At 44.3% G+C, this 13465-nt stretch overlaps 2 protein-coding genes across 2 annotated transcripts in view; one reads left to right on the forward strand and one right to left on the reverse strand.

Annotated features, from left to right (window-relative positions):
• kiaa0586 (KIAA0586 ortholog) overlaps positions 1–11065 on the reverse strand; it is a 130064-nt gene extending 118999 nt beyond the window's left edge. The window contains exons 1-9 of the mRNA XM_062523447.1: positions 10906–11065; positions 10254–10350; positions 10048–10082; positions 9841–9910; positions 9666–9738; positions 9311–9521; positions 8916–9116; positions 8591–8750; positions 7888–8049 (exon numbers count right to left, since the gene is read on the reverse strand). Coding sequence (XP_062379431.1) covers positions 7888–8049; positions 8591–8750; positions 8916–9116; positions 9311–9521; positions 9666–9738; positions 9841–9910; positions 10048–10082; positions 10254–10350; positions 10906–10953 — 1057 coding nt within the window. The 5' untranslated portion in view covers positions 10954–11065. The remainder of the gene's footprint in view (positions 1–7887; positions 8050–8590; positions 8751–8915; positions 9117–9310; positions 9522–9665; positions 9739–9840; positions 9911–10047; positions 10083–10253; positions 10351–10905) is intronic.
• Positions 11066–11452: 387 nt separating this feature from the next.
• Positions 11453–13306, forward strand: timm9 (translocase of inner mitochondrial membrane 9 homolog). The gene is made up of 4 exons (XM_062522734.1): positions 11453–11655; positions 11999–12099; positions 12192–12287; positions 12546–13306. Exons 2-4 carry the CDS (start codon positions 12061–12063, stop codon positions 12678–12680), a joined length of 270 nt encoding a protein of 89 aa, XP_062378718.1. The 5' UTR covers positions 11453–11655; positions 11999–12060; the 3' UTR covers positions 12681–13306.
• Positions 13307–13465: the final 159 nt, after the last annotated feature.

Here is a 13465-nt window from a genome sequence, read left to right on the forward strand (position 1 = left end):
AGATATGGCTCTTCAAATGTGGTTAGACGCGTCCTAAAAAAAGGCTGAAAATTCCTGTATTTAATGAGCACCACTTTTTTTTAAACCCCTCTCCTCTCTTAAGGCTACCATATTATTTTCTAAAAATTTGAACACTGGGGCAGTACCCTGTGTTGTTGTCCAAAATCATAAAGGAATTACAGTCCTTCCCACCATTGGAAACTTATTCATCGAAACAAACCCATATTTGTTTTGAAAGCAATGAAAAAAAAAAACTGTTTTTGTTCTGTTATGGTCATGAATGGCTAGCACTCACAGTTTTAAAACTCTACAAATATGTAGTCCATGAGTAAGAGAACATGTTGACAAAAAATTGAGAATGTTAGTTTTCGTATTTCGAGGCTATGAGCCTTCAAAGTTGGCCAAAATGGCGTTTTTTCCGAAAAATGCCACTTGTATTGCCTTTTTCCGAGGACAAGATGAAATGCAAATCCAACATTTCTCTTTTTCTGCAATAGTGTGGCACTTTGTAGATCATGTGAATGTGGTGGATCCAACCTGTCCATTTTAATATCCCCACAGCACATGTCTGAAGTTAGAAAAAATGAAAAATAGTCTTGGCTGAAGGAGGTGTTGGTTTGATTTGTATGAACCTCTTAGAAGGACAATATGGGGTGTAAACCCATTTTTTTCTGTTTGAGGGATCAGAATGCCATCCTGTAAATAGGATAAAAATGTTGTATCCCATTTTTATTCTTTAGTGATCCCTTAAAATATGTCCAAAAGTTGTCAAAAATGAAAAAGGCAACTAAATTGAGGGGCTTAAATGGCCAAGTGGATCAAGTCACACAAGGCTACAAATGTAATATAAGACAGATGAGATACTGAGGGAGAACACTGTGAAATGTTTAACCCTGTTACGATGGCCTTTGAACCCACTGTGTCCCTAATATCCTGTGATAACCGGAAGTTGGTTTAAAACAGGAAATAAACTTTAAAAAGGCTATATCTAGAGAACGGAAGGTCATAGAAATAAACATTCACTTCTTGCTCGATCCTCATGGTCGATTTATGTCTGATGGAGCAAATCAGATTGAGTCTACGACCTTCCGTTCAAGAGTTGTTCGCAAAAAACTATTTCCCATTGAAACGAATGGGAAAAAATAAAAAACTGAAATTTGCCCAAGTGTTGAGACCAAAATCATGGTTTGAGATATTGTGTAGGAGTATGTTTCAGACCATTTGGAGTTGATTGGTACCCACTTTGTGTGACATAAAAAAATCCCCCCTTAGGGTTTAACTTTTGGATGGATATGGATGACCAAAAAGTGTAGGATTTTCACTGGTCCTAGGGTTATGTTTATCTAAGTGGATCTCGGGTTAATTGTCCAGGGATACCATTAGAACAAATCACAATGCATGCTGCATCCAACGGTAACTCCAACAGCAACCAGGAGACAATATGCTTCATGCAGAAGAAATTTGTTTAATAAGAATGAACCTCAGTTAAGGACACAGTGGGTTCAAATGCCATCATAGCAGGGGTTATACATTTCACAGTGTTCTCCCTCAGTATCTCTTCTGTCTTATATTTCATTTTTAGCCTTGTGTGACTTGATCCACTTGGCCATTTAAGCCCCTCAATTTAGTCGCCTTTTTTCATTTATGACAACTTTTGGACATATTCTAAGGGATCAATAAAGAGTAAAAATGGGATATAAGATTGTTATCCTGTTTACAGGATGGCATGCTGATCCCTCAAAAAGACAAAATGGGTTTACACCCCATATTGTCCTTCTAAGAGGTTCATACAAATCAAACCAACACCTGCTTCAGCCAAGACATTTTTTCATTTTTTCTAACTTCAGACATGTGCTGTGGGGATCTTAAAATGGACAGGTTGGATCTACCACATTCACATGATCTACAAAGTGCCACACTATTGCAGAAAAAAAGAAATGTTGGATTTGCATTTCATCTTGTCCTTGGAAAAAGGCAATAAAAGTGGCATTTTTAGGAAAAAACGACATTTTGGCCAACTTTGAAGGCTCATAGCCTCGAAATACGAAAACTAACATTCTAAATTTTTTGTCAACATGTTCTCTTACTCATGGACTATATATATGTAGAGTTTTAAAACTGTGAGTGCTAGCCATTCATGACCATAAGAGAACAAAAACAGGTTTTTTTTTTCATTGCTTTCAAAAAAAATATGGGTTTGTTTCGATGAATAAGTCTCCAATGGTGGGAAGGACTGTAATTCCTTTGTGATTTTGGACAACAACACAGGGTACTGCCTCAGTGTTCAAATTTTTAGAAAATAATATGGTAGCCTTAAGAGAGGAGAGGGGTTTAAAAAAAAGTGGTGCTCATTAAATACAGGAATTTTCAGCCTTTTTTTAGGACGCGTCTAACCACATTTGAAGAGCCATATCTCAGAAACTAAACAAGATACCCAGCTAAAATTTTGGTTTTCTTCTAATGAGACATGGAGGAACATTTGGACCAAAAATCAGGAAAAACTGAGGACCATGGTGTCGAACCTGTTCCAACTGATATGGAATTGCCCTTACAGTTCTTCACCAACTGCCCTAACTGCCAAGGAGATCCTCAACAAAATAATTTCCTGCAAGTCAGGGGGGTCGGAGGCGAGAAGGGCCTCCTCCCTCTAAAACAACACGGCTCTGCAGTATCGCTCAGGCCCCTTTTTTTCCACTCGGCAACTCCTTGACAAACGACTACGAGGATCCAGGAAACGTCAGGTTGAGGAAATGAGCTGGCCGTACTTTTGTGTGTATGTATACACTTAAAAAATGGCGAATGGCTGACACTAGTATTACACATGCCCGACAAGTTTCGTGTCTGCTCCTAACGACTCTCTAAATGCTTCCAGTAAATTGCTAACAAAACATAAATTGTTTTGGTTATAATTACATACACTGCAGATGACGTTTCAAACCATGTTGCTGAGGTTGAGAAGAGCTGGCTCACCAAAGGCATGCGTTTTTGGCCAAGACCTAGAGAGGAAAGTGGTTAACTGGAGTGCAGCAAAATAATAACATCTGCATGCTCGCTATGTAGTGTATCTGAGTCCCAGACGTATGATTTAGCCTAATTTGGTTTCAAGATGAACAGTGTGTTTTTCTTTTCTGCGTCCAGCCATGGTGAGATGTTTGCATCTCACTCAGATATTCCAAACATATCCTATAAGCTATATACAAAGACAAAAACATAAATCTGGCAAACACGGCCTCAAATCATTCTGGCATTGTGTCTGAGAGCTTGACTGCTGCACAGTACACAAACCGTTGTTAAACAAGAGTCGTTTCCTCACGGTGGAAGTCCAGAATTCTGCTTGTGCACGACTGTTGCTGTCACACACAACAACAAAACAGCTTTTTCAGCTGCTATCTGACGTCAAGCGGACAGTGTTTACATCTGGGAAACATCAGCGGGGACTAGTGTTTTTCTCTTTGTTTTGGTTCAGGGTTTTCCCCCCCTGGCAAGACAATCAGTCCAGCCAGGACACGTTTGAAGGTAGCGTGGTGGGCTTTGAATGTAAATCCAGCAGAAGGGGGGACGAGAGAAACACAAAATAAAACAAATGGCCGAGTTGAATAGAAATTCACTGCCAAACAAATGTGCACGTCTCTGGAAAGGTTGCTATTGGTTACACGATACAGAGGCCGATTTTAAAACAGGGCACCGATACCAATTTGACTAAACGGAGGTAACACGTATACCATAGAGCGGGCGCGAGTGAACAGAAATAGACCTGAGCAGCAGGCAACGAGTTGCCGACGGTGTGTCGTTCATCACTGAGGGCATTAACAATGGGAGGCTCGTCTGATAGAGCACTCACGGTCTCTAAGGGAACCAACAAACTGCTGTAAATATGTGTTCGGGCCCTCAAATAAAAGGCTTGCCACCATCCATTACGAGGTAATACGTGGCTAACCACACACACTCTCTCTCACACACACACACACACGGCCCTCTTGGCAGGTCAAGATGCTGGTTAATAATAAAGACTGCCATTTATTTCAGAAAGGGCATCACCACAGGGACCAGGCACCCTGGATTGCCATTACATCAGTGACTCAGGCAGATGGGGAATCAAATCACTCTCCAAAGGATCACTAACCTCGCAGGTGCTCTGCTAGAGGTGCTTTTAAAAAGGAAAAAACTAAGTGGAAAAGAATACACAGGCCGCTTTTACAACAACAACAACAACAACAACATAAAGAAGAGAGAATAAAAAAGAAAAGAGAAGTTCTGCATTCACATCTCCTTGAGTGCACGTCACACAAAGAAAACCTCGCTCCATTTGATCATTGACAGACAGTCCTAAGTCAAGCCAAACATTATTTTTAAAGCTCATTATCTCATGTGCCTGAGAGGGGTTCTCCCACATCCCGGATGGTAGATTTAGAGCTTCTTTGATCACAACGCCAGGTGAATAACTCCTTAACTCTGTGTGTGTGTGTGTGTGTGTGCGTGTGTGTGTGCGTGTGTGTGTGTGTGTGTTGGATGTTTGGGGTAAACATGACTTACAGTTCCAGGCGTACGCCTGAGCATGACATCATGGCTGGGGAGATAAGAAGGTGCAGTGGGGAGTGCGGTGTCTGGGATCAGGTCTCGGGCCTCCCACTGACATTCCTCGGCCTTCACCCTTAATGAGGAGAGGCCGCAGGAATTCCACCGGCTGCGGGGATCGGACGGGGAAAAACAATCCCTGTATTGCTCTCCCAGAGCGGGCTTAGCTTTCACGATCCCTCCCACCTCAGCTATGCCTGGTGGTGGTGGTGGTGGGGGCTGGCTTTCGGTTTGTCTTTTCTCCCCGTATCCCTGAGAGCTGGAGTACACAGCGCACAGTGAGTGGTGTGTGTGTGGGGGGGTAGGCGGAAGGGGGCAGGGGTGGCGTCGGGCACGAAGATGCCCAGACACATGAGTGTCAGGCAGCAGCCCTGGGCCCACTTCAGCTTGGCACCAGACACATCTCCCACTCGCCAGGGCGTCTGAGCACGGGGGGGTGGGCGGGAGGAGACGGACGGTGAAGAGGGCACACAGGCGCAGACACACAGGCTCAGTCTGTGCCAGCTGAAATGGACATTAACGCGCGAGACATCCCCTTTTTTTCCAGACGAGGATTATGTCAAGGCCAGGAGTAGACTAAATAGTGAACACGGAGACACATAAATCTCACCGCACCGCGTTGAAAAATGTTGATATTTAGTGAACTAGAGGTGACGCCACAAATGTGACTGGATCTTAGGAGCGATTTGTGATGCTGTCTTTCCAAGATGGCATGCAGGTTGGCTCTGCATCTTTCTAGACTGGCACAGATAGTGTCATAACATTTCCAACCAGAGATCTGTGGGCACAAATCCATTCGGTGGGCACCCACCCCAGCTCATGTGCCATGCCCATCCATGCGCCTGTCTGTGCTACATGGACTTAATGTGGCTTTGATGTGCTTGAGGAACAACAGCACGGGCACTAAAAATAACCTATCCCCAAAAGAGATCGGTCTGGCAGCCCTGGAGAGAGAGAAACAGAGAACACGAGAGGCAGAGAGAGAGAGGGAGGGAGAGAGAGAAAAACTCAGACCGTGGCAGAAATAGCAGGGTTGCCATGACAACCACTCTGAAGCACACTAGCGACAAAATGGAGCCCCAGACATCTTAGGCAGAAATGTCTCCTTGTTTTGCGCCGCATACAAATTTTTGTTAAGCTGAAGCATGTGCCCATCCACACACACACACGTACACAAAACAAAAATATCGGCCACTGCCATTTTCTGTGTCTGTGCCATTTACACAAATCCCTACATAGAGAACAACAACAACAACAATAACAACAACATTAAACACTCATCTTTCTCTCTAATATATCTCATGTTGTTTATTTTTGTGAAAACTCTCCATGCGGTTCACACAGAAAGATATACAAAGGATGTTTTTATAAGCCTATCTCCAGCTTTTGTGAGAGACACACTCCCCCGATGGACCTAAAAATACACCCACACTGCGAACACACACACACACACACACACACACACACACACGTGAAAGGAGATGGCAAGGTTGCAGGCGAAGCTGTAATTAACTCTGTGCACTCCCACACACATTCGTCATCCTGCAGCAGAGGCTGACGGGCGGGCGGGCAGGCGGGCGGGCGGCAGCGGAGGCAGCTACGGCCGGGCACCTCTGGGAACGCACAGCACTCCCCGCCTGCTGAGGGAGATCGGCCGCAGGGCACTGGCCCAGGCAGGCAGGCAGGGGAGGGAGGGATGGGAGGATGGGGGGGGGGGGGGGGGGATGATGAGGCGGAGGGGTTGGTGATAGGTGATGGAGGTGGATGGTGGTGGAGCGAACGCATAAAGAAAGAGACGTCTGCACGCTACATTTACGAGCTCTGCGAGACGAGTGCCGCTTTCGCGTTCTGATGGGCGAGTTATTCATGGCACAGTCACCTGATGAGAGGAGATAGGTTTCTGCCTACAGATGACTGAGGGCGCGCGGGGGGGGGGGCGGGGATATCATCAGTGACCTTTCACCCTGCGGCGGTGAGCAATGCCCCTTAATTAAACCTCCTGCCCTGGGCTGGCCAAAGGAAGAGGAGGAGAGGAGGAGAATAGAAAGGGAGGACGGGGGGGTTGCACAGGATGAGAGAAAATGCCAGAAGAAATCTCCATGGCAGGATTCGTCCCCTGCGGAACACTGGCTGCTGTGTAGGGGTGTCTCGCATTGTTGTTGGGTCTGTTTCCAATTCTAGGCCACTGATGGCATGCAAGATCCCCTCTCAGCCACCCCCCCCCCCCCCCCTTTTCTTTTACAGAAGGCTCTCAAACCAGATGATGCCGCCATCTTATGTTATTCCACGCTGGCGGACACCTTTACTGAACCCTTTTTGGAAAGAAACGAAAACAAATAGCTCGGCTTTAATGAGTTTCGCTTGAAACCAGCGTTTACACAGCTGTGCGCCCGAGATGCTGCTTTTCACTGTTTTGGCTTTAACCTTAATTATCTCCACAGACAGCCAGAGGCATACAGTCGCAATCCACACAAACAAGGCCGTGTTTTTACACAACGTAAGGAGAGTGTGAAACAAAAGGACAATGATTTGTTATAAGGCAGGACAAAATAAACAGTCATTCGCACTAGTGCAAGAAATATAATAGCTAGGCTGCCTGCGATAACTCCCCTTCTGATAACCCCCCATTTGCACCGACTATTTTTTTGTCCACACTAAACAAACACACGTCTTTTTGGCAAGACGGAGAGCATGTCTACAGTGTTTTGAATATCCTTTCTCCGTGTAATTACAGTGAAATATACAATTTGGAGTGACCAGATGGGAAAATATACACTGTGAATGTGAACATAAAACAAGACTATTTCATCTCACCTTACTGAGTACAATATGAGGTGTGTGGCCTAACTACTTACAACGTTCCATTGCACTCTTTCTCCGAGCAATGCCCGTCATGCCCAAGTCCATTTCAGCACTCGGTTATTATTTTCTTTAAAAGTAAAAAATCAAGGTGCAAGTCCATTGTCATTTTTGAAACTGTCTGCAGTTCACAGAAAATCAAAATGAAAACATTATATTTTCCCCGCATTGTACCCCACTCATCTCTGCCTTGCCTTTGTTTGGGCTTTGGGAAAACTAGAGAGTTACGCTACTGCCCCCTAGTGGTACACCACAAATCTCTCCGCACACTTGCGACACAGTTGAACGCAGCAGCACCCTTAATTCTTTCTCACATTGGCATTCACAGTACAATTCATTATGTAACGGGGATAAGTCAAATATCTCCGCCTGCACCCGTAAAAACGCGTCTCTTTGAAGTGAGCAAACAAACAAGCGCGCAGCAGACAGATACTGTGTGATGCCGTGACTAACCTTTCTCCGGACGTGACTGCTTTGATGCTTTGGGCGCGTGATGCTTTGGGGGCTGCACTCCACTGTTCCAGCGGACGGGTTTGGGAATCACCTTGCGGGGGGCTGGAGTCTCCAGAGGGCTCCGACTTCTGCCTCTTTGATCCTCCAATTGGCTGCCTGAGGCTTGGGGAAACACAAGCGTGAAAAATAAAAACAGCACTGTAAGGAATATTAAATTAGTCGGATTGCACCATCAAGGCCCTTTCAATTATTACCGTATATTCACGGAATATACATAAAATAAGGCAGCACTTCAGAGGGCGATGACTAAGAATTCAAAAGATTCACATTAACATGGGGTGACCCTCCATTGCAGCTACTCTACGGATGTTTTTTTCTTCTTTAGTTGTTGGAGAAGGCATAGCTTAATGGGGCCATTGATTCCCAAAGGCTTCTGTGTGCCAAGTTCATTTAACTGCCTGTGCTGCATTAATGCACTTCTGAAGTGTCACTGCGAGTCTTCCTCTTTAACCACTAAGAGAAGCTCAGAGTCAAGAGTCTGGGCCTCTAAGACTGGTCCTCTGTCAGCCAAATGTAATATCGCAGGTGATGGGCAGGACTGGAGACCTTCCATTAGCTCATCAATTAGACCAACCCTCTTCATAGCTGATGCACCAACGCAAATGGGACTAATTTATCAGTGTGATGCAAACGGCTGTCTTACCTCTGAAGGCTTTGTCAGATGTGTACTTGTCCACACCGGGGTTGTGTTTTGTTTGGGGCGTGTTTACCATCACAGGGGGAGCGCTCACAGGCTGGGGGCGCTGGGCAAGAGCCGAGGCCCTGCCTGCGACTACATCCAGGGCGGAGCCCATCAAACGGTTCTTCAGGACAAAACACAAAAAAGGAGAGCTCAGCGGTGTGAAGCGTCAAAACCGGCATAATTACCACATCATTATTTTGTTGTTACTGAGGTTGGCCACTTGTGGAGTGTAACAAGCGCTCGAGCTGTAAACGGCGTTGTTGTGCAGCGCCGCGGCGCCTGGTACCTGCAGCTCCAGCTGTTGGTTCTGGATGAGCTCCAGGTGCTGCAGCCTCTGCTGCGTGAGGGCGCTTAGCTGCTGCTCCAGCTGGGCCACGCGCTCGCTGGCGCCCCCTTCCTGCACCCTGCCGCCACCACTGCCCATCTCCTGCAGTCGCCTCAGCTCGGACGCCAACCTCGCCATCATTGCCTCCATGTCACTTTGAGCCTACAGGAGCAGAGGGGAGGAAAGGGTGGTGTTGTGCATGTTATAAATTGTGAGTCAACTGCAAGCTGATGTCCATACAAACGTATGCCAACTAAATTGTAAACTGTAAATGTAAACAGAAAAATGTGGATGTGTCAGCAACCATGGAAAGGCAAGCAAGGAAAACAAAAGAGTGACTAGATTATGGCACCTACCTTCATAATGGGAGCAGTGGCAGCGATAGCAGCAGCAGTAACAGCTGCAGCCGTGGTTGCAGCGTGCTGGTCCTCTGTGGCAGGCGGCCAGACCTGGCTGGGCTGGAGCTGGGGCTGAGGCTGCTGACCAATCTGCAGCTCTGGGGTCAGTGCTGCACTCTGATCCAGCAGCTTCACTTTCACCTGCCGCTTCACTGGGGCACTCTGAGATCTATGATATGGACAGCAGATTAAAAATGATTACAAAAATAACAAAATGGGCCTACTTGGCAACTGCTAGAGGTCAGGTGTGTCTAGTCATTGTTTGTTTGAGATTATGTAACGGTCTGTAAAAGTTTATCGGCTTCTCGATCACCTCTGTTTCATGGCTGCTCGAACTGCCTCCTTTCCACCAGGAGCATAGGTAGATATCACTACATCAGGTCTTGCTGCAGAAAAACATGTTTTAATTATGAAAACGCATGAATGTAACCAATACCTTATGTCTGAGAGAAGGACTACCGTCATGATTCTCCTTCTGTGTGGCTTACCTTTGTGTCCACTGCCCCCTGCCTGGCTAACATGTGTTTGCACCTCAGGGATCTCATGCCTTCTTGGTACCTGGAATTGTACATTCAAGGAATTGGCATGACATAGCCCCTACATAATATGCAATCACTTCACTTATCAAGAACCATCTGACCGCAGTGATAGTGAGTGACTGAAGGTGTAGTAGTACAAAAGGCAAATAAACTTACCTGAGATTCTTTTCTCACTGCTTGCATTCTGATCTCTACAGAAAGATACAGAGGAGAACAGAGGAGGTAAAATTGAGTGTGTTTTGCATTCAAGATGCCATGGCGTCCACAAAAACCGTAGGCTACATTCTAGGCAAACTAAACTGGGCGCTTATAATAAACATGACAACAAACGTGAAACTGGGTACTGATTAATAGGTTATCACCTTTCGAAAGGACTGGTTGCTTGCTTGCCCGGAGATCTTCAGACACTAATTGGTGCGCAACAGAACCAGAGTTTGAGGTTTCATCATTTGAAGAGAGCTGGAAGAAGTCATCAAGTTTCCTCACAGAAATCTTAATGTGTTGGCTTCCCAAACTTGACATAGATCTAACGTTGCTCTCTTGTGTTGTTCTTGAAATGCGCCCGTTTTGCTCTTGAAGGCCAACTCTGGTTGAACGGATTAAAATGTCTCCAGCATCGGAACTTGAAGTTGAATCGTTAAAGTTTAGTTTTCTCGATGTCATCTTCGCAGCATCAGCTAGGCATACTGAAAGACATGTTATCGGTACGGATCAATAGAAGCCTATCAACTCTGACATTTAACTGTGCTAACGTTAGCTAGCATATCTTATACATCTTTTCACCTTCTGTTCGTGATTATTGTTAAGTTGGTCTTTATTTGTCCAACATTAAACAACAAACTATATAGTCTGACCTCGACTGACATGAATCAGAACATATATTTAAGATATGTCTTAGATAGGTGTTTGAACTGTTATTTAAATTTCCCGCCGCTAGCTAGGTAACGTTAGCTAACAGATTTCTAACTGGTTGATGTTGGCCAAGCAAACGTCAAGCAAAACTGTTAACTTTACCTGGTTAGTTCCAGAAGCATGACACGTTAGCAACCAATCCATCAACATTACATTATTCCTTGAATGTTTCAGAGGTAAAAACTAAATAAATAATGATATGGCATGATTGTGTTGCAGGTTAATAACTCTGAAAACACAGCAACAGTTGCTGACAACAATACTTGCTAAACTTACTCGTTGGTATCTATACGATGCATACAATGTAGCGAACACATAGACCGCGCCCTAGCGTCCTGGAGTGAAAAACACGGAGCTGCTCTATGTGCTAAGGAAATGTAATTATTCACAGTTTATTGGAAAATGTTTATTGTATCAATATATATATTTGAATCAATATCAAACGCTTCCATAACCTACATATCAAATCGATATTGTGGGCTAATGTGGGACCTTTCTCAAAATAAACAGCTGTGTCAAATCGGACGTGTTTAAGGGTAACACACTAGGAATAACTATTTGCAATTCGTGGTTTCTACTTTCGATATTAGATAATTTCTAAACTATCGTTTTATCCCACAATGATTTCCTTATCCTTCAAACAGAAAATATAACGTCAAATAGAATAAACGAACACACTAAATGCCAAGCATTTTCTAAAGGACGGTGGGCTAATGTTCACGGAAAATTGTGTTGAAACTGCGGCGCAAGGAAATTCTGTGGTCGGTCTCTCCATTTTACATCATCACATGCATGTCCTTCGGAATCTTCAGGTGATTAGCTGTACAAGGGATTCACGACGCTTTTAAGAAGGTAATATTTTGATTTATATGTGTATATCTATGCCGTATTAAAAGTAGATATGGGGTTTTCCTCGTGGTGTTGTACTTTCAATGGACAGTCATTTGTAATGTGCTTGTTTTCGATATGCTGTGCAGTGGTTGCAGAACATGAGGCCCCCTGTATATTAGTAGTCAGATGACAGATAACGTTAACCTAGTTTGTACCCACCTTAGTTAACAACATTGTTGTTAGGGGAGAAATCATGGAACATATTTTGCATTTTGTTTCGTTTCACATCTTTCATAGATGGACAATCATGCACTTTCAAGTAGGTTTCCTTTTCTGGTATCTAATAGTATTTTATTCATTGCAGACCAAACTCAACGCTACAGCTATTTGGATCATTCCCTTTGTGGAAACACAAGACCTGTAACTATGGCAGCCCCAGTCACAGAGGCAGAACAGATGAAACAGGTAAGTAATCTGTCTAGGATCATGTCCTGATTTTGCCCTTGAAATCCTTTGGCTCTGGCCCTGACCCTGTATCCTGCCCGCTATCCTACCAGTTTAGGGAATTCCTGGGAACCTATAACCGGCTAACAGAGAATTGCTTCATGGACTGTGTAAAGGACTTCACAACCAGGGAAGTCAAACAAGAGGAGGTAGGCTAAGGCTCTTTGGTTTTATTTGATTTGCAATACTTCCATCACAGAAGATGGGTTCTTCACAGAGATTAGATTGTGGTTGTTTATTGAAGTAATGTGTTAAGTAACTGTGTTAATAGGATTTGTCTACCTTATGTAATCTGGAAGCAATACCATATATTATGATAAAGATAAGGGATGTACAACAAGTATCACAATATTTGTGACTGCATCTCAGCCTATCTTGAACTAAAGTTTTATTAATGCATCTCCTAGACAACTTGCTCCGAAAGCTGCCTGCAGAAGTACCTGAAGATGACACAGCGGATCTCCATGCGTTTCCAGGAGTACCACATCCAGCAGAACGAAGCCTTGGCTGCCAAAGCTGGTTTACTTGGGCAGCCACGGTAGAGGAGGATATCTCCTCTTAATAGACTCCAGAGCCTTAACATCCGCATCAGAATAGGCCAAGGTCCCTCTAGCATCTACATGGAGGAAAGATCCTCATGGATGCACAGCGTGGCCAAAACATGCCAGAAGCAGGTCACAACTGTTCTTGCGCCTACCTCAGCGTCGAAGGCTGAAGCTTTCTGACTGGAGGGACTTTTGATTTCGTTCTCTGAAGACAGCACTGTGGTTCTAAACCATTTGTGGCTTGACCGATGACCAGCTGGTATCGTGGTCACGTCAAGGCACATTGTGAAACACATTCATATTCCATTATATAAAAATGTGAGCAATTAAATGTCAACATCAAGAGTTGTTTTCTAATTTTCTTTTTCACCGTCAGTAGGCATAACATGCTATGGAGGATGCCTGGTAAAATAACTTCATGACAGATGGAACTTAAAAGAGCAACATTTGTCATAGTTAGTTTTAGGACTGTGCACTGTATTATTATTATTTTTTAAGAATATTGAAGTGGCCATCTTGTTAAGACCCTAAACGTCTTAAAAAGGTGGATGGAAATGGTGAACTGGTCAACTACTTAAATTGTTTTATGGATTTCAAAAATAAAATGTCTTGCCAACCATGAACTGGGAAAGGGTGTTATGTTAACTAAAGCAGTTGTATTACCTCACATTATTCCTTAGCCTGGAAGTATACTGAAGTAGTACACAAGGTAGTCTGTTATTTGACCTCATCTGTTGGTCAAAGTTACCAAAACTGAAATGAATCCACAACTATCTCCTGCC

This window comes from Sardina pilchardus, chromosome 20 (genome assembly GCF_963854185.1).
Source record: "Sardina pilchardus chromosome 20, fSarPil1.1, whole genome shotgun sequence".
Taxonomy (NCBI): domain Eukaryota; kingdom Metazoa; phylum Chordata; class Actinopteri; order Clupeiformes; family Clupeidae; genus Sardina; species Sardina pilchardus.